This window comes from Acanthaster planci, linkage group LG01, assembly GCF_054643075.1.
Source record: "Acanthaster planci isolate LZ-2023a linkage group LG01, COTS_SCS, whole genome shotgun sequence".
Classification (NCBI taxonomy): domain Eukaryota; kingdom Metazoa; phylum Echinodermata; class Asteroidea; order Valvatida; family Acanthasteridae; genus Acanthaster; species Acanthaster planci.
The window spans coordinates 14431984-14453691 of record NC_141777.1 but is presented as its reverse complement, the minus strand read 5'-3'; the positions used below and the strand labels follow the sequence as shown (position 1 = coordinate 14453691).

Below are 21708 nucleotides of genomic sequence, written 5' to 3'. Positions count from 1 at the left end.
CAACAGACTTGCTTTGGAGAGCTTATTAAATCACAGGGTGATTGATGTTTTATTGACTTGTATGTGCATTTGTGATATCGCAGGTTCAATTTATGCTTACTTTCACTTAACTATCGCCAAAGGTGGCAGGATATCCACCTTGAGCAGGGGCATCCCCTCATGGGTTGAAGAAAGCCATGTTGGTTGGGAGTATATAAGTGCAGTTCCAACCAAAGGAACCTACATTGCTGGGAACATTGCGCCCTCTGTTGGTCCCCCTTGGGGCTCATTGTTGGGGTATGTTTGGTTTGTGTTTTTTGGGCATTCATTGTTGGTCAGTCAATCAGCTAAGGAAAAGAATGAATGCTTTTTCGGTGAACTGAAGTTGTAAGGTTCTAATTTTGGGGGGTTAATTGGACAGTCACTACAGTAAGAGAGCCCTCAGGTGTCAAAAGATATTATGGCCATTGTACCAAATGGTGTAACCTACCTTCAAACACAAAATTAACCCTAACAGGGTCCTGCCATGTTGTTTTCATGAAGTTTACTGGTCAGGATTGTTTTGGCTTTTTTCATTAACAAGTTTCAACATTTTGGATGATGTCCTTTAGTGTGTATTTCATCAGATCAAAATCCTGGAAATGCTATTTTATCTGTTAAACAAAATCAGAGTGCATGGCTGCACTGAAGTCAATTCCTACACTATAGGATATTGGGTTTGAGTTTGATGTTTGCTGTTGGTTCAGTGTTGATTTGTTTTGTGCTTTCGTTGGATGTATGAGGTGCAGACTTCATGGTGCTAAACCCGTGTACAGTCTTGCCAAGGACTGGGACTTTGACAAATTCTGATTTCATGTTCACATGCGAAGACATAGCATTCAGTCCATACAGTCATCACTCATATGCAATCTGCCACACTGGAGAGGACTATCAGCTGCCTCAGTGACAGATCTGTGCTTGCACTGGTGGAATTGTTTAGCTGTTGTGAATGAATCCAACAGCTGGGAATCCTGTATCTTGAGAGGTAACGACCCCATTGGGCACAACCTAGTTCTGAGTTTCACATATTTTCTACAAGAAAGGCGGGGGGGTTAGGGAAGACGTTCTAGTTAGAACACCGTTTGCTGTTTTATAGCATTGAATGCTGAGGTGCTAATGTGCACAGTGCATTCAAATCCCAGCATACATGTATTTGGCTTGTTGGTTTGATGACTGCGCTTGATGACCTTTGACCTACATGTATGTTTCCTGACGGAGGGAAGTTAGTGCCATGCTCATCCCGTAATTCCGCGCACCTGTGGGGGAACTTGCAGCAGGATGTGTGCCAATTTCGCTGCTGTCTGTTTTGAGGACGGAGAGTCTGCCATGATGGTTGTGCGATAAATTGAAGGCAAACAGGTTGAAGTTCTTGGTCGCACCCTCAGCTGTTGAGCAGCCACTTGGCATATTTCAAAGGATGAGATGCTGGACAGTGGATAAGAACACTAGACATTATGCAAACCTCTGTGCCACAGTAAGCTCATTAGGATGCATATGGTCTTGTATTGTCGATTCTTTACACCTTGAATTTGTTATGCTTGCTAGTTGTGATACATAATATATAACCAGAACATCAATCATGTCTTGCAAGTTTCCTCGGAGTCGGCATTCATAAACCGTTAAAATTCCCATTGCTTGAAACGATCAGGTGGAGCGTGTGAAGGTTGCATGTTGCCAAACTAAGTTTGAGCATTACAAAGGAAGTCTGCAATTCTTCTCTTAGTGTGCTTGAAAGCCTTCAGTTGGGGTGCATGTTTAACTATGCTGTTTAAAAGGGGATGGGATAAAGAAATGCACAAAAACAAAGGCCTCCATTAATTAGCATCTCAGCAACTTGCACTGTTGCTGACGCAGCTTACAGCATCATTCACTGAGGGTAATCAGAGTTCAGTGATGTCCCTGATGTGCTGATTTTATAGCATCATTGACCTGTTCGAATGGGTGAATTCCACAGAAGGTTGCACTTGTCGTAAGGTCTTTGATTCCCTAAAGATGGAGAGGGACTAGACATGATGGTATCACGCACTGCAAGATCGTTCACTCTGATGACCGAACTGTCTCAGGCGTGGGTGGCATAATGTTCATAAGTGCTGCCCACTCCTTAATAGAAAACAGACCATAGTCCTGTGGGTATTTTTTTTTTCAATTCTGCTCCATGGTTCACAGATGGCTGGCATTTATCAGGTTGCTTGGCGATCAGGAAAGCGGCTTTCACAGATGTCATGAGATGTTTCAGCAAGGCCCCCCATACCTGCTTTTGAAAGCTATTCCTTTACATACATTTCTGTTTTGTCATGATCATGTCTTTGAAATTACTTTTTTGCTGATGTCTTGCAAGTGGGCTTCCTGAGTTGAAGGGTGAACAGGGAAATAACTGTCAATAGTCTACATTTCAAATGTAGATTAGTGGAAATCATGTGTCACCGCCAACAGGATGAAAACAGGATTGTACTCTTTGCCACATTCAGGTATTATGACTAAATACATTTTAAGCTGCTTTTGGCCACATGGAACGTTTCATGTGAATTTTTTTTTTCTTTTGAGTCTTTTTTTAATGAAGATGTCTCAAGTCGTCTTATGTCATCACAAGACATTAGGAGTCAGTCACAAGTCATTCAGGGTAAAGTCACTGATGTCATGAAATAAAACTGTGGGGACTTACATGTACAGTTTGGTTTTGTCATTATTCGCCTGCTTTTCATAAAGAAATGTATTGCTCAGCAGGATGAAGCTGAATTAATTACACCTGTGCTTACTGAAAGATGTTGAATTTCATTCATAAATAAGGAGAATTTATGACTACCAAAATGACAGAGGATACAGTAAAAAAAAATGACAAATATTCTTTTTCTGCTGTTTCTTGTTGCATTACACCCTCTTCTGCTGAAGTTGTCCTGTTTTTGGTTTTGTTCTTGTAAAACCCCCCTCCCGTAGCTGCGTCTTGGTTGTACTAAGCTTGAGGTGTAATTTCATGGCCTTTCTTTACTCAGAAATCTGCGCTTATGATATCACAATGCTGTGCGCACAGAACTACAATCCTGGAAAAATCTCTTTGGGCTTCCAACCCTAGGACTCCCTTTCAATGTTGAGTTTATTTGCTCGGTTTGCACTCCGGCTGGAGATGACAATATTGACCGGGGGACGTGCTATTGCCAAGTGTCCCAACAAATTTGTCCAGGATTGTTCAAGTTTACGCATGCCTATTTGTGTGTGGGGGTGAGGGTCTGGTTACTTAGAGTTTGTGAACCATTTCCGGCATTGGCCGACTTGAATTAACACTAACTTGAAATGAACATCAAATGCAGTGAATTCACCCTCAAAACATTACAAGCATTGTCATGATTGCATTTTACCACCCTCACCCAACAGAGTGCGTAGGACGCGGTACAATAATAGAACACGTGCACGATACATAATGGCACACTGCAAATGGTGGGCCACAACACATCATGAAAGAACTTGAGTCTCTCCCCTCCATTTTTCTACATTTTTCATGAATCATTGTTGCATTTCTCGACAAAATGATGGAATAACTAAAAAAAAAAAATCCCACACAAGTTTATGGAGTGTCCATACCCAAATGGACATTTCGTATTTAAAAAAGAGATCCATTTTGCACAGATAACAAGCGAAATGATATGGTGAAATGTCGGATACGATGCGCGCCAACAAACACATCTGCAATGCACACATCATGCCTTGAAATCTCGTTGGGCCTCCAACCCCAGGACACCCTTTCAGTGTTGGGTTTATGCGCGCAGTCTGCGCTTCGGCTGGATGTGACAACATTGATCGGAGGGGGGAGAGGTAATGTCTAGGACTTGTAGCTAAGGCCCAGAGCTGAGCTGTAGGCCCAGATCCCCTTGTTGCAGAATGTCCACAAAAGCCAGACAATCCTTTTTTATAAACCCATAAAATATGCTTTTCCCCCACGAGGCCAGGATTTTCTGGCATGGTTAACCGAGATTTGTGGCTTCTGCACCATGAAATTGGGTCCTGTCCTGCTTCACTGCTCATTGCTGATCACTGTTCAGCAGCCTGTATGCTGTGCGCTGCTTTGCTCTGCTTTGCTCTACATTGCTCTATTTTACTTGACCCTGCTTTCATGCACATAGCTTTGATAAAGTCTGTTTTTCTGCTTGTGGCTGGTTGGTGTTGATGGAAATTGCAGTAGACTGTTCTCTGTTCTATTTCTCGAACTTAATTGTATACATTCTGCTCTTAATGGGGGAAAAAAGAGGCGGGACATTGGCGTTTTTTAGCTGTTTCGAATATTGATAGAGCCTGCTCGCCTGTTGAGATTTTCAGTGTAGTGTTTTACGCGCTGGATTTTAGAGCAGTGTTGGAGATGAGTGTGAGTTTGGCCATCTTTACATATGTGCATGGTTTGGTCCATTCAGTATCCACATCAGTTTGCCATTCATGTACATGTACATCAGTCTCATGCAATTTCAGTAAACACTCTCCGAAACTTACACATCTCGTCACCGTATTCACAAAGAAACAAAAAAATCGCACCAGAGTTGTTTGGGAGAATATCACATTTGAAGTTGGTCTCTTTTGCAAATGTTTATTTCCCCAGTATTTGGTATTCTTTTGACTTTAAGCTCCTGGATAAAAAGGATCTTAAATGACACAAGACTACAATATAATATTCATAGAAATCAATTAAATTTATTTCTTTTTTAATAACAAGCACTTTACAGTACACATTTTTGCCTTCCTGCGTGCCAGGTGCAAAATTGGTACATTTGTATTTCCAGAGTCAATTTTGTCTTTTCTTGAAAATAGAAAATGCAGTTTAGTTGAACTTTGCCCAACAAAGATCATTGTGATCCGGCCGATTTCAGTAGATTTATTGAGGAATGACTTCACCGGGTTGTAGGCATCACACAGCCTAGTTGATGTTGCAAAAAAGCCCACATGATTTTGGGCCACCTTGTCTCTTTGTGAAAACGGTGACGATATGGGATAGAGGCACACTGAAAATACACATTATGGAAAAGAAAGCTTCAAAGTGAGTGATACAGCATTGATTAAGAGGATGTAAGAATGAGTTTGTTGAAAGGTTTCAAGGCATGTGACCAATAAACTCTCACATGCAACAGGAAAATTAATACTTTGTCCATTTCCTGGAGAAAAGTTTTGCTCCCTCAAAAAGCAATCAGTCATTCCTTGGCCATGTGGAGATGACTGTAACAGCATTTGGTTGATCTTAATGTGGGGATTAAAGGAGGAAAAATGATTCATGGGTCATGAGGTATAAGGCCCGAGTGGTCCACCTTGGCCTCTGAAGCTTAGTTGTCATCTATATGTCCCTGCTGGGTATTTTAGGCATTCTTGATGAAGCCATCTCATGGACAGGAAACACTGTTGTATCCTGGAGTCGTCTTGTTCCCCAGTATGACTCAAGCCAGTCCCCTGGGTTAATTCAAGTCTACCAAAAAGGATCTCAGATCTGGTGGTTCCCAACCCCCTTCCCCCTTCTTTGGGCACCAGTGGAGTCCGCTGACGTGGTGCACCTTGACTCTCTCCTCAACTTTCACCAAGCAGTGTTGGAACACATCCACAAAACTTATGCCAAGGTGTAGTTTGTTCCAGGCTTTCACTGGATAAACCTTACATTGCATGTAAAAATTTCAGTATATGGGAATTTACTCTGAATATCAAAGGGTTGATGTATAGAAGCTGCTGGACAAAGGGGGGGGCTCTGTTAAGGTGTTGCTCCACTGCCCTAAAGTCCTTATTTTATACTAACTTCATCAAAATCTTCATCCATATGCCCGGCATCGTATTTTAGTTTCGTACTTCCACTCTCCAGAGGTTGGGGGCTTATTATGGGAGGGTCACTTGCACTTCAAAACCAGACCTAAAAAGTATTAGGCCAAAATACTGAAGAAAGATTCAAATGAAAATGATCGGCTCTGTTTAATGCCATTGGGACAGTTGGCATTGAGAAAGAAATCAGTTGTGAGATTAAATGAAGATTTTGGTACTCTGTTACAGGCATCTGTCACTTGGATACGTTTGTGACCACTATTTCACAAGTGAGGCCTTAACAGAGTTTCTTCTTGGCAATTCCCCCTCAGAGTACTTTAAAGGAAATTTGTGTTTAGTCTGTTTGAAATTTAGGCTATTGAACTTGTGCTTTAAGATTATAATTTTGAGCTGCCATTTGCTTAAAAAGCTATGACTTGAAGATTGTTTTTATTTGAATCAAAATTGTACCGAGCAAAGGGGGAAGACATTTGCATGGGAAAGAGCTAATTAGCTTAGGGGATTGGTAATACCCAGACCGAAATCTCTAGTGAAAATTGTTGTTTTGGAGTGAGTCGTCCCCTGCCACAACAATTAATCATGGCACTGCGGCTTGTTTTTCCTCCGATGAATCCTGAGATTGTGAACAGAGCCTGGGAGACACGGAACATTGGATAATCCAACCAGGAAACCTCCTCACTCTGATCTTCAAGAGGGTCCCCCCTCCCCAGTCTGGAGTGCAGCGCAATGTCAGCAGGGGGTCTTGACTGCGACCTGCTTCCCTCGCATATGTAGCACAACCACAGAACTTGGGTGTGGCTGGTCAAGATCGTGTACCAGTACAATCATGTATATCTCACTTTGGCTAACACGCAGTAACATAAAGCACAACATGTGAATGTGCAAGCACAAATCCATTCTCTTGCATGTACGTGTGACTAGCATTGTCTCTATTCACTGAATATCAACTCTTATGGTTCATATTTTTATAGTTGAGATGATCCTACCGTTGGTGCCACCGTTGGTGTTGGCACAACCATGGTTGCCATATTCAACCCCCCCCCATTTTCAAAACCTTTTTGTGGTCATGCCTGGCTGAATTGGTAAAAAAAAAAGGTGCTGATTGGCCTTTTGATCTATGATACAGTTTGCATGCAAAAGCTGAATTCTGCGAGGAGGGTTGAAAAATCCTGGTGTGAACATTGAAAAAATGCACAACTCGTGTATCATTAAGGTGTCATTCCGTGGCAATTCAAACATCCTCCCATGTGACCCGACTCGGATTTGCCTGCCAAAAAATTCCTATAAATACCTTGTGCACGTGAAGTTTCAGCGTGATGTCTTTAACGGTTTTCTTGTTATTGGCAAAATGTGGCACTGCCTTCAGGTGCATTACCACATGTTGGCACCGTGACTAATAACTACTCATTTATCTCCGAAGGCCTACATGTATATGTATATGGGGTATATGTTCATTATTAAAAGAGATGGCAAGTTGAAAATCTAGTGTGAAGGCTAATTATTGCCCATATTTTTAGCTTCTACAAATACAAAATCAATTACCTCCTTAAATCTGAGTTTAAGGCCCCATAAAATCCTAAATTGTATGCTGCTCGGTAGATGTTTCCAAATTTTGGGAGTCCATAATTTTAAACAAATTAGACTCAGAAGGATTATGGTTTTTCCTAAATATTTAGGTACTCTACCTTGTATCAAAATATTTGTATGGTGATTGAATAATCATTGGAGGTACATGTACGAGTATGACAGAGGAACATAGCGCAAGACAAAATAAACCTCACTGACCACCCATTGGAGTCCACTGTTTGACCCTGTGGGCACATCCCGTGAGATTTGAGCTTTCAACCCCTTAAAGTAGCCTGTTGTATCATTACTTTCAAGCACTAAAAACCTTTGTTTGATCATCCAGGTCCTTGTATATTAAATGATTTTTTAACAAAATTTTGTCACAATCGTGAGAAAATTTCTGTCCTTGTCTATTAAATGATTTAAAGATGGTTTTTGTTACAATCATGAGATTTCTGCCTTAGTCTATTTAATGTTTTTTAAAGATAGTTTTTGTTACAATCATGGTAAGATTTTTGTGATCAGTTAGTGAGGTTAAAGAAAAGTTCATTTGTGACCGGCTCTGCAAAAAGGTGTATTATGTCACATTCTTTTGAATTTGAGTTTCATGTATATAATTAAATTGCTCACATCCTAAGCTTTCATTTGATAAATTATTCATGCCAGTGGCATTTTGAGTTTCGGAGTTATTTGCCTTTTGCATATTCATATAACTTCATTGTATCATAGATACTTTTTGAGATAATGCCTTTATACATAACAAACAGAAACATTAAACTTAAATTAGACACTCTCTTGGTTTTCCTTAGCAACAGAGGCTTTCTGATCAAGCATTTAGCTTCAAAATATTTCCAACTATTTTCACCCTCCGCACATGGAATGGGCCATTACGCATTGTTACATTTACGATTTAATACACCTTTTTTGCAGAGCGGGTCACATTTTACTTTGAAATTAATGAAGAACTTCCTATTGGATGGCTTCAGAAAGAATATCTTTCACTCGTCCTACATGTACTATTTACATGTCGATGTATCTGGTATTAAGGTGGATCCACCTCTAGGCTCTACATTTCATTTTACTCCACATGGAAATAGATTTTCTCCCTGCTAATACTCTTTGCCTTTGTCTACGTTCAACAAATTATGTGACAGTCCAGAGAATTAACCATCTTCCAATCGTCTTGATCTCAGTTAATTCATGCAATACACCGGGATGTATTTTGTATCATGAGAAACAATCATCTGTATGTTCTCATTAGTCTGTGAACCGCATGAAAAATGACAGGTTTTGCTGAAGTTTTGGATCCTAAAAATACAGGTGTTTAGAACTTGATAGGTGCTTCATTTTTCAGTGGACCTCGTTCATCAATTTCAAGTTTAAATGAAAAGTTCTTTACACTATTGCTAACCAATAATTATCTTATAATGTGTTTGGGCTGAGTCAATTCGAATAATTCACTATTTGTACCTTCGACCTTCAATTTGATCGAATATCTGAATATTCGGTCACACCGACCGGCAGATTGTTGATGAACAAACCATCTACAAAATCAGTTGCAATAACACACACGCAATTGTACATTATGATCAATATAATAGCTTCTCAAATGTAGGAGTATCTCCAGCCAGGATTTAGCAAGATTGAAGAGATGAATAAGACTTCTTTCCCAGTTGAAAATTTTCTTCTTTTTGAATTGTTTAACCACTTGCTGCCGGGGGACCTGTTTTCAAGCACATAAGCTTTATACACGAAGCCGGGGAGCCCAAAACAGGGACAAAAGAGCTGGGTCTTGTAACAAAAGACCATGCTCGGCACAAAAGACTGAGTTGCTGGGGATTGCCAACATTATTTTAGTTGTCAATATCGGAGGAAATCCATCCTTGTTTTGAAAGATCATACCTCTATTTGTGGCATTCAGCGCAAGCAGATTACCACCGGGGACAAAGGCTCTCCAGCACTCCAGCGATGAACGATACAATACCGCTGCACGCTAATCTGGCCTGTATTGAAAAGACACCATCAGTGCACTGTGCCGGTTTCGGGAACAAAAGAAACTTACATAACACAGCACAATCTGGGCTCTTTTTACAAGGCTGCAGACCTGGTTGAAATACTCGGGTGTCAATAGATTTGTCCAACAGACAGTAATTCGTGTGGGTGTAAATGTCCATTAAATAAAATGATGAATTTTTGAAGAATTTCGAAAACTGAAATTGACCGTATGTGTGCACTGCACCCGGCAGCTAGTGGATAATGAATAATTTACTTTCGCAATTGTTTTAAGATTTCTGACACTTTTCACTTGAATCTGCTTGAAACAAGCTTCCATAGTGCAATGTTTCTCATGTAATAAAAGAAACTTTTCGCTTCCTTTTCATAACTGTTGCATTCGAATATTCAAATTCGAAAAATAATATTCGACAATTGATTGAATATTCGGTTATTCAGATATTCAGCACAGCCCTATAACGTGTGATCAACTTAATGAATCCCTTGGAAAATGAGAGCAGTATAGTAATAAAAATGACTTTTTTTGGTGGCAAATCTGAGTCTGTTCACACCATGGACGGTTATCAAGTTTGTATGATTTGGCACAGAATTACCCTGAATTCTGCTGTTAATGCTGTGTTGTTTTAAAGTGATTTGGTTCCAGTTGTCTGACTGCTATCGATTTCATGGAGCATTCAAGCGCCAGAAAATTTCTGTTAAAAGTAGAGAAAAGAGCTGCAGAGTAAAAACTGGTTACTGGCCAGAATGCATGCCATATGGAGACTTCTTTGTGACTGTTTCTGACATTAGCAGGCTTTCTGTACTGAATGCTGAGTGGAATTGGATCTTGGAATTTCTTTACCCTCTTGTTTCTGCTTTCCACTCCTCTTTTCAAGTGGAACAAGTCTGAAATTCAAAATTGTAAAGAAAATTGAGTTGCCATGGCAAGACAGGCGGATTATAAGAAGCCATATCACACAACAATAAGTTCACCTTCCTCATTCTTTTCACTGAGCTAATGTAAATAGAGTATAAAAAATGCTGAAGAGGGAAAGAGTTTTTCCTACCTATCAGTCAATGTTGCAATCTCTGACTGAAAGACAGGTGACAGCAAAGAGGAAAAGAAGAAATCCTTGAAAGTATTTGTGGGGAACAAAACATGAACAGGAAGAAACTGCCAGTCTGTAGGCAGCTTAGTAACAGGTGGGATAAATTTCCTGCAGATTTCCAGTCGGGTGTATTGTTTTTCCCAAATGAACACGCTGACCAGTATGCTATGAATTACAGTTGCCATTCAGGTGTCCCCAGTGTGGTGAGCATTTATCAAAATATCCACCAGGGGTCATGTCTGACACTGAAGAAAAATGGAATCAGATTTTTGGGGGCGGTTGGGATCAGAAAGGGGGAGAGACCCCAATTTGCAGGGGTCAGGGAGGTTTTGAGGATTGTAGAGTATTTTGAGACTTTTTTCAGATCTTTGGATGTGAATGTCAAGGCAGCCTTTAGCTTCTCATTGTTTCAAGTTCAAGACAGTCCTGTGGGTGTTAATTTACAAACTTAGCAATGCATGTTTAAACATGCATCACTAGCGTGAGGAGTGATGTGGTCTTGGGACAACAGCATTGGATTCGTAGTCTGTGGGTAAAGTCGCAGATTGTGGGTTCGAATCCAGCTCGTGGTGATGGTTCGTGTGTGTCACTCATTGTTTCTCCACACTCAGGAGTAATTGGGTACCTGTGAGGACAGAGATGGTTATTCAGTGTGGTTTATTTAGCTGCTTTGCACTAAAATAGCTGCATTGAGCTGTATACTCCCCAGGGAGCTGAGATGGTACATGTATGTGGGATGTTTCATGGGCCAATTAACGGGGCAATAAATAATGGAAAGTAAAAGTAGGATTGTATAAAAACCTGTAATTATTATTACACACATGATAGCAAAAGACTCTACAGATAGCATAAGTTGTCAAGAGACAATTTGATATTGATAACAAATTATTTGAAAGGGCATCCCGAAATTACCTAGACCTTGACAGTGTGTCCGCCACAGTGATAAATTTTTGGCCACTGCATAAATGACCTAAAATCCTTTCCAAACAAATTGGCATGCAGGCTGTATGGACTGTTTTTTAATAGTCCAAATATGCAAGAATCTTTTCTCTGTATGTTTTACTACAAACAGGAACAGAAAATGACTACGATCAAAACTAATTGTGTTTTACTCCAGTAAGATGTTCATGTACATGTAGAACAGACTTAGGTTTAAGTCGTTTGGCCAATGGTATAAATTCACAATCAATACGAAAGCACTGCTGTAACTTTCCCACTAACCCATTACTTTCTGTTTTGCATCTTGTACATGTACAATGTACATGAACTTATTAGCATGTCAAAATTGCATTGACTGGTAGAAAATGAAATATTGTACGTGTTAATTTTGGAGATGAAATATTTGTAGAAGACTGAACAAAGGTTAAAACTGTGTAAATAAAATATACTCTTGGTGCATAATACCAGAGTAAAACTGGCTACTTTATAATAGTAATTGGAACTCATCTATATGTATGAGGAATTTGAAGGCACTATATATTCACATTTGCATACTCAATGTTTTTGTTTTTGGTATTGTAGGCCTACATATTTGACATCAGGGCAGGCACCTATATCCACAAACTCTCTGGCCACACTGATGTTGTCTCTGATGTGTCTTTCCACCCGTTGTATCCAGAGGTAAGTTATGCATGTTGAAAGCCCTGGTTTGATTGGGGGGGGATGGATATCGAGTGTGTCATCCATTGGCTCTTTTGAGCAGGCAATGTGTACTTGCATATCCTGATGTTTGACTAGATGACAAAAATGCAACTCTTCTGGAAGGATAAACTCAATCTTGTAGTGCTGGTAAATAAAAGATATGTCTGAGTAGTAAGTCCGTTCATGTATAACATATTCTTCTTAATGTCAAAGCCTGAGCCCCAAGAACTAAAATACAATGTAGACCTGCATGTACATGTGTTCATAACTCCAAATCTATATAATCTAGTTGTTTCCCTATTGGATGGGTGACAAATTTGCTAGTAAGCAGCCAAATCTTATGGCCACGTAGTTTATTTGCTGTGATTTGGGGTCGGCTGTCATGTTGGAATGAGATTTGAAACCAACTCTCACAGCTAGAATAAGGTTTATTTACGTCAGCTTTCAATTCAGCAACTCTTTATTTTTCACTGCTGTACGTGTATTTACATTATGTATGTGTTGTGGAACTTGTGTCCAGGGAAGTTGTTAAGTGTGCAAAACATTGAAAGAGGAACTTGTAAGCGCCGGTAAGTTTTGAGAGCATAGATGCCGTAGGCATGATTTGGTTCCTCAGATGGAGGAAGTGCCAGATCACCATTCCTCCCCAACCGTCGTCAAGAATTGTCACAGGAGTTGCCCCAACTTTCAGGCGGAGGTGGGAGGGAGGGGGAGAATATTCATCATGACCAGAATTTGACTTGATGTCCTGTTGTGACTGCGCGGAGGTTGCTGAAAAGGCCAGCGGGAAATGAAAGGAATGAAGTTGGGGATTAGCGCTGGGCTCCCAGCCAAGATCGGAGGCTGTGCCGTATTTCACAATCTCTCAGATCTGTTGCTCTCAAGCAGCAAGCCCTCATCAATGCTTTCCGAAGCAGAAATTCTGTATGTCCTCAGTAATGACTTCATATGAAATGGCAAGAACCTGATAGGCATCAGTTTAGTAAGACAACGTATTTTAATACAGATATTTTTTCCGCAATGCATGTTTGTGTCTCATTTGTTGGCGACAGAATCTGCCAGTGACCCTCAAGTCATTACTGTTGATGGATTATGGGTGACTGTATGTGTTGGAAAATTAACTCCCAACCTGCCAAGGGTAGTCTTTTGCATCATCTGGTTAAAGTCCTAGGGGGAGGGGCAGGGAGGCAACTGAAAAAGATGAATTGACATGGATAACAGAATATTTGACATACACAGAGGACCAGGAAAAAGTGGCTCATTTCCATGGCAGGGCTGATGTGGTTTGACATTTCCAGTGACCAGTCCTTTTATATCAATCTGTACTGTTCTCAACTTCCTGGGCAACCATTTGGCCTCTCCAAATCTGCTAAAATCAACCAGAATACAGCAGTAACTGGCATTTTCTGTAAACATCTAGCCCAATGCAATTGTAAGGCCATAGATTCCCTCACTGTACACTCCCCAGCCCTTCAAAATCATTTAAAATTTGGTGTTTGATCTTAAACAGTTCAGGTTTTAATAAAGCATAGAACTACACGTACATGTAGGACACATGTACAGTATGTGGGGACACAGTTCATGACAAGGTACCGGTATCATAGGCCTGCTTCAGTGATTAGACTGTCCTCTAAACAGTATGACTTTCAAGAGACAGTTGCATTTTAAATTGCTAAGATGTGTGCCATAAACACGTTGATCAGGTATCAGGTATATATGTAAAGGTAGGCCTACAGTATTGGTAGTTTTCATAACGTCAGGAAAAAATAACACTTTAATTGTACTTGTGTAATTTTACTTTTAATGGAGAAAGTTCAATTTTTGATACAAAATCTCACATGTGGCCCAAAAAATGCATGCAGTAATATTTTTGAGTGAATGCACAACTTCTATTGACAGGAATAGCGTGCATGTGTTCAGAAAAGAAAGGAACCAGGAAATAGACAAATTTTTATAAATTTTACTAAAAACCCTTGAAATTGCATCTTTGGGTTTTAATTAACCTGATTTTAAATTTTTGTTTTGCAATTTTAACCCATATTTTGATGCTTTTTGGTTTTATGCTAATACATTTGCATATTCATGAGCAGAACTATGATGTCATCCAAGGCTTTGAATTTCAATGTTGCACTGATAAGTGCACAGAAAATTTCTATATTTTTTTAACCACTGCTATGGCAGATTTTATTTTCTTTGGCAATTTATTGCTGTGTAAGTTTATGGCAATAGTTCAGCTTTTCACAGAAATGTTCCCAGATAACAAATTAGGTGTTCACAATTTGAACATGAAAACATGAAACCTGAACCATGTCTTCCTGGATTTACATCAAAGCAAGAGCGCCCTCACTTGTCCAGATGTGATTGGTTAATTTTTAATATTTCAAAAAAAAGTGCACCGTTCAGGTCACATAATTCAAAAAAGATGTCAAACAGTCTTCATACACGGCAGAAGAGTACAGAGATACACAAAAAGTGATTCTAAGAAAAATTCATTTCCTGGTTTCTTTAAGTTTCATGAAGATTTCAAAATTTGAAAATTGTTCCCATTTGTGGAGAATCCTGTGAGATATGTACATTAGGTCTGTGGTTCCTGTATGTTGAAAATAAAAAATGAGATTATACTGAGGTACGTACGTACAGTATGTCACAAATTTAGTTGCGACCATACGGTACTTTTGGACAACTTGAAACAGCCAACCTGAATGCAAAGGGATTTGAAGCAGATGGGCAGACAGTTAGGATTGCTGTCTGCCCATTTCCCCCTTGCATTCATGACACACCTGGCAACTTGTACCGGAACATGACCACATTGGACATACATGTACATGTACTGTCATGGGTCCCCTATCTTAGCTCCGGAAAGGTGTGTCTGCCAGCAGACGTGGTGATGTGACTCACATCCTTTGGTCTCATCTGGTCTTATATCTAACCCCATCTTAGGAGGGTTATCAAGAACAAGGAGCTTGGTTCTCCAAAGTTGGGTTCAAATGGGGTGAAACTGTGCTGCACGACCGTTACAGGGGTTTCCAGTGTTTAAATCAAGCCAGCAAATGATATTCAACATGCCTCTTCTCCTCAATTTAGCAACCTTTGACCTGGCCAAGTCATTGAGTTCAATGTACATGTACATGTATGTCATTGCTTAGATCAAATGTACATGTAATGTTGGGTTTGTGAGGTAGAGAGTCCGCCAACCGCATAGAAATATGAATACATACATGTTGCGAAGTGTATTAACAAATCTTTTCTGTTGCTTAACTCAGTTAAACTTGTTAATGAGCTTGTCAAGTGTCTAGTGTGAAACTGTCGTATTTCAGTTGAGTGGCTTGCAATGGTTTGAAAGCATTAGCCTTAGATTTCCCTTTCTCTGTTGAAGTTGTAGTTCCTCATGGCCACGTGCAAAACCTTTCAGACATACATCCCCTTTAAAATTAAGTTGTGGGGCGGTAAAGATAATATAAGGTTGCCCAAGGAATTTCTTACTCTGTGATGAGACCTACCAGTAGAAGGTATTAAAAAAATGAAATCTGTCACCCCAGCTGAAAGTCGAAGTCATTGGAGCATAGCCTCCCAGCAGGGAATGCAGTGTCCAACTTTTCTGGACAAGATCTGTCATCATCATATCTGACGTCAGCTGAAGCTGAAGCAGGCAACATGCTAGAGTGTCATTAGTCCATCAGCGTGCCACAAATTGTGCTCAATTCCCTGGTGATTTTGCAGAGTTTAGAAGGTTGTGCATCAGTGCTGGTACATGTACCTTAAGCACTCCTTATTTCTAATATTGTAATGTATCTACTTCAAGTTCAATTTTATAATTTGATCTGCCTGGTTATTTAGAAAAAACCCACTGGGATGAGGTTTTAGACAGTACTTGAAAGACATTTGCCGAAATGATACTTTATGGAGTCTTTTTAGATCTTGGAGGAAAAAAAATTTAAAGTTCCCCGGTCTACTCGGACCCACATTGTTATTGAATTGTCACCATAACTTTTAAAGATATTTATTTCCAGAGATGATCTACCCCTAAAAACAGCCACTGATGCCTACACTCCCTTTCCAATAAAGCAATTTGGAGAGCCCCTTTTGTCCAGTATTTTCAGAGATATTAGCTGGCCAGCCTGCTGGTAGCTTCCATCTTTTTTTACAAACCATGCCATCCAGTTCACATGCCACCAAATGTTCTAAATAGCAGAGCATTTGACTGCATGCAAATCATGTTTTGGTTCGCGCAGGATATTTGGGGCCTGCGTACTGGCTTACCGTCTTATGATCTCTACCCTTCAGCACAGCATCTCTGTGGCCATTCACATAACCTGCTGCCCTCTACAGAAAGCCGTTAGACAGTCATAGTGAGACATTAATATTGCTTCATAGCTTTATGAAATGGCAAGTTATGTTCTGTGATTGCTAAATACAGGTTGGCAGCATGACAGTCTTGATCTACGTATAATTATCCTTCAATACACTTGTGGGACTGTCCATTTGGGGTGTACTGCCCACTCGAGAACATTCTGTGCAGTACTCCAAGGGATGACATCATGATGTGGGGTTGTGCCATCAGGTCTCGTCATCAGAACAATTTTTGTTGAATTCAGAATTCACGACATGAATGTTGTTATTCATGTAAACCACCATTCTCAATGAAACTTTTTTGTGTACATTTAGCTGGGATTGATTCTGATAGCTGTGCAGCCATGGTGACACCCTTAGATAATACAGTACCTTCTATTTAAAAACTTGCTCCATATTACCGGGTATGTCTTGTACTTTGATACTTACAGATAATACCTAAATCCGATAATTGAAAACAAGCAAGCCAAGTGTAGTTAATCTGAGCACATCAGGCTCCAATCCCCAGTTGAGGAAGTTATCTAGTCTCTCTAGGCACCGGCAACAAATCTTGCAATTGTTAGCACACCTCTGCTCATTGGAGTTGACATAAAGTATCCGATTATTGTCTGTCTCTGGCCCAAAGGATCTAGGCCCCCCTCCCGGAAATGGACGGCTGTCCTGCCCAGAGTGATTAAAATTGCCACCCAGCTCCACAATCATGTAAAAAGTCTCTGGTAGAAATTCACCCTCAGGCAAGAAATACCTTCATAAATCCAGCCTTGTATTGCAAGCAAAAATTAATGGCCTGGATTATTCATTGTTGACAAGATACAGGGTCACCACTATGATGAGACAACCATGCAGGTGCCAAGTTCTTTCCTGTACTTTTGTGTACTTTGCTCTGGGAACAATCATCATGGTCCATCACAGGAGGAATTTGTGTAGCATTCTTTGAGTTCAATGAGCAATAAGAGGGTTGCCCTCCTAAACTGTACCCGTCATGCTCTGAATAACTTACCTGCTGTGTAGACAGACTATCCCGCTCCCTAATACTAGCCTCAGGGTACAGTTTTTATTCATACATGTACATGTACTGGTATTTCTTCTTTCTCTTACATGTACCTTGGTTAACAATAGCAGTGCATGTTTTTTAGCACTGTCTCAGTAATCCTTGGCTCTGAAAAACTCAATGAAAATAATGGGCATTTGATAATACATCACTATGTTGATCTGGCTATTTCATCCAGCACAGTGTGCAACATGCGTTACCTGGCAAAATGGTTAGATGGGGGGATTCAAAAGTAAGTAAATCACAGGATTTTGTAGCTACAAGTTGTTGACTTGCTGTCATCAGAAGTCAGCGACCTCATCTTGGGTGCTGTTCTCTTTCTGTGTGTAATTCTGCCTCTGCCCTGACAATGGCACAACAGATCTGGATTCAGGAATAAGGAACGTGATTCTGGTTTGCGCAGGCTGCCTGGCAGGATTCGAGTCCTTCAGAGGCACGTCCCACAGCGGATGACAGTAATGATGGCCATAAGGCAGGAGAAAAAGCACAAAAACAAAATCCGGGTTCCTCTGTCAAAAACAAGGTGGGTTTTTTTTAACAGGAAAAAGGGCTAAGAAGCAACGTGTCCATTTAACCAGTTAAGATTGTTGGTAATCCCGGAAGAAATGATGGGAGAAATTGTCAAATTGGAGAGTCTGCCAACACAGGACTGGCTCTGGGTTGGCAGTTTGATGCTCAGGAGGTCACAGACTGAAATCTCCATTTGGCCCCACCCTTTGTTTTAGCCAGTACTTGAAAGGCGCGGGGAATGAGAAGACAATTGTACCTCCATAATTCTTTGTTGGAATTGTTTTCATTTGGATGAATGTTGAAGGTCTTCATGTGTGCCCAATACTTAACCACAACCTGAACCTGTTTTTCATTACTGTTAATTTGATTTCCTTATGAGCCCAGTGGCCCATTTTGACAATAGTGAAGTTTAAGACACATTTCTTAAATGCTATGCATTGCTGAAGTCCACAGTTTTTACAAAATAATCATGTAATTTCTAAAGTCATGTCATATTGGATTTTAGCATATCAAATCTGATCCATGTTTTGTAGATGGATGCTTGTGAAGTTTCAATAACTAGCATGTGTAAAATTCTGTAGAATCCATCAGCACTTGGCACTAGACATTCGCTGCTTAGATTGTACATGTACATGCAGGATAATGAAATGCTTCTTCACTTTTGAGATTTTATGAGTTCCTTCCTAGCTCTTACAGACTTAGAAAAAAAAATCAGAATAGTGGGTGAAGCAAATTCAACTGTTGTTTGTATGATGGTTTGACAAACTGGTCATCACAGAGCATATTGGTTTTAGACGTAAGAATTGCACAGTTGTTCCTGGAGCCTGGAATCAAGATGCGATTTAATGCAGAAATCCCATACAACCAAGCTATTTGTGTAATTCCCTGCAGGATTTTTTTTAGCATTTCCACAAGTTGAATGCCAAGCAGTTCATCAACCAGTTGTTTTCACCTCTAGTATACTTGCTTTTCCATACTGGTTTTCCCTCTTGAATGTGGACCCCCCTCATGCAATGTGTGGTCAGTTCCGGGCAGGCCAGTCTTTGCAAATGCAGGATGACCAACAACAGCATTCTGTCCAGTCAACCCACCCCCCAACGATTTGGCCACAATTTACAATTTTGTATTCCTTACACCAGCTGTCTGTTACTGTTCAAATTGTAATGGGAACTGACTCCAAAGTAGCATGTATCTGCTCTACTCAGAAATGTGGAAATATGATCTGGTTAGCCTAAGGAGATCTTGTAATCATTTTATATGGGCAAGTTTAATTTCTTGATCAGTTATGATCCTGAACTGCAATCAACCAATTTGCTCCCAATTTCCCTTCTGAATTTGTTCTTCAAACAATCTAATTCTGGCCAACTCTGATTGCGCTGGCGCACTTCCACAAAGCCACTGAGTGATAATACCAGGGACAAACAGTACTCAGCCCCATGCCCCCCCTAATGGTCTCTCGGATCCGGCGGATGTGTTGCCGATCTGTGGGACGAAATCTAATTTGGTCGTTCTTGATCACCTGCGGAGATGTTTGTGTGGTTGGGGGCTGTAGTTGGGCTGTTATGGCCAGGGAAGTCTGGAAGATCAGGGCTGAGACCTGGACAGCAGGGCTATGCTACCGTGAGATAAATCCAACCGGAATGCTGGCTTGCAATTTCGGCGAGTTCAAAGGGTCAGTTGGAAACAAGTTCACCTGCTGTAGCTTCCAGTGAACTTAGACCTAACTGTAGGATTTGGGAAGTATTTACAGATTCCCATGGGTTTAAAAGAGACACAGTGTGGATTGATTATTTCAAGAATGATGGAAGTCAGAATGTTAGATGAGGACAAAAGGACTTTATCGGTACATAAACTGTTATGTCTTTGCTGTTACTGGAGAAACGTAATGTGGACCATTGGATCACACACTAGGAAAGTACCAGTAGACAGGCATTGGCCATTATGGTCAATCTTAGCAAATTTGGCCTGATTAGTTCATATGCGGACAAGGAGTTAGGTTGGCATAGTGGCACTTTCCTTGCTTTCCACCTCTGCGACTTGAGGTTTGGTTCCAGTCCATGTCAGCTTGTTGATTTGGGTTTCAGTCCCTAGTCCTTACCTAATTCTGTGAGTTTTCCCTGGAATATTTGTCCAGGTTTTCCATCCTTGAAACCGAACATTTTTTTCATGTCAGTTGTCACTTACAATCCTTCAAATGGTTGGTGCTTGTGCTATTTTATTACCATGAAATGAAATAGAAATAAAAGAAATTAAATAATACCCTGAAATATCACCTTGACTTGGCCCCTTTTCCAATGGATGGATCAAGGGAAACAATACCAAACTTTACAAAGTCCCGAACACTTACTTTATAAAGCAGTAAAGAGCCGAGCAAACTTAAGAGCTGTCAAAATATCTTTCCAACAATAGATGATAAATTGTACACAGAGTCATTATTACGCTACACATGCCTGACGCCACGGTGTATTTCTGTGACCAGGCATGGCTGACAATGAAAATGATGTATCGTGCTAGTTTTTATGTGCCGGTTCTTGATATGCATATCTGGCAAGATTGCATGCCAACGGACTGCGGGTTGTGGTTAGAAACCTGTCCTATTTTTAGGCCATTTCTTAACCAGGCTATCTGCTTTTTCGTCATTTGAAAATGAACGAAACCTGTGAACAAGTTTCGGTTTTTTGTTTTTTACAAAATCTCTGAAAACATTTCTGTTTTGTTGCTGATCTGTGTCATTTGACCAAAATGAAAATGGATCACATGTACACTGTAATTAACTGTAAGTCTGTTACATTGAATTTAGTTGCAGTAGTCCTTTACATCGATGTAGTTGGCTGGCATCCAAAAAATAAGTTTCCAAATTGAATTCTCAATTTTCCAGCATTTGCTTAGCAGCAACTTTCCAGTGAGACAGGCAAGAAAACATGGCCTGTAGCCTAGGGCTCATCTGGGAATGGTACTTGTGAGATAATGATTCATTGTGTATGATATTATAAATGAGGAATGATCTTTACACTCAACACATTTATATAATAATGGAAACATTAAGGACAATCTTCAATTTCTGTTTGGATGCAGTTATAACCTCCATGTAAAAATGATTGGAAAATTGGAAAATAGTTTCCGAGCTTTGTCACTAATATTTTCACACCAATTAATTTGCTAACTTACACCCACATATGATCCACTTCTTTTCTTAACTTTTAACCATTTCACTGCAACAAGAAGGTACTGTACATGTATTATTACATCATTAAAAAGGGCAAGGCTACCAAGTGTGCACTATGCATTACACTGTACTAGTGAGAATGAATGTGATTTGTGAGACATTGAAATAATGACATCAGAACACTCCAAACTTGCAGAGATTCCAACAACATATTCAAAGGTGCCGACAAATTGATATTATCCCTGCTCATTTGGCTCACATTTCAACAGTCCTGGAACCAGCTGCCTCGTAAGCATACAGCCTGCTGCTTGCAGGTGGAAACAGCTAAATACACTACATGTATTTCAGCCCTCACTGGTATCTAGTTACTTAGAGAGAAGCAGGAAGGGGTGAAGTGACTTTCCCAAGGTCACAAGATATAACCATCTGCTGGATTTGAACCCTATGATCCTGAGCTACAAAGCCTATGACAACTATTCCACAAGTCCCCCGTAAATCTGACAAACTTCAAGATCCTACAAGGATTG

At 40.2% G+C, this 21708-nt stretch overlaps 1 protein-coding gene across 12 annotated transcripts in view; it reads left to right on the top strand.

Moving 5' to 3' along the window:
* The window catches only part of wdr27 (WD repeat domain 27), a 254700-nt gene that overhangs the window by 44961 nt on the left and 188031 nt on the right, over positions 1–21708 (top strand). For 9 of the 12 annotated variants that reach the window (XR_015428172.1, XR_015428174.1, XR_015428173.1 and 6 more), the window contains exons 23-24: positions 11985–12083; positions 17909–18028. Coding sequence is in view for 9 of the 12 variants with exons in the window: in XM_087148074.1 (XP_087004200.1) it covers positions 11985–12083; positions 17909–18028 (219 nt within the window). In the remaining 3 variants the exon portion in view is untranslated. The remainder of the gene's footprint in view (positions 1–11984; positions 12084–17908; positions 18029–21708) is intronic. The other 3 variants (XM_087148094.1, XM_087148090.1, XM_087148087.1) reach the window with 1 other exon arrangement.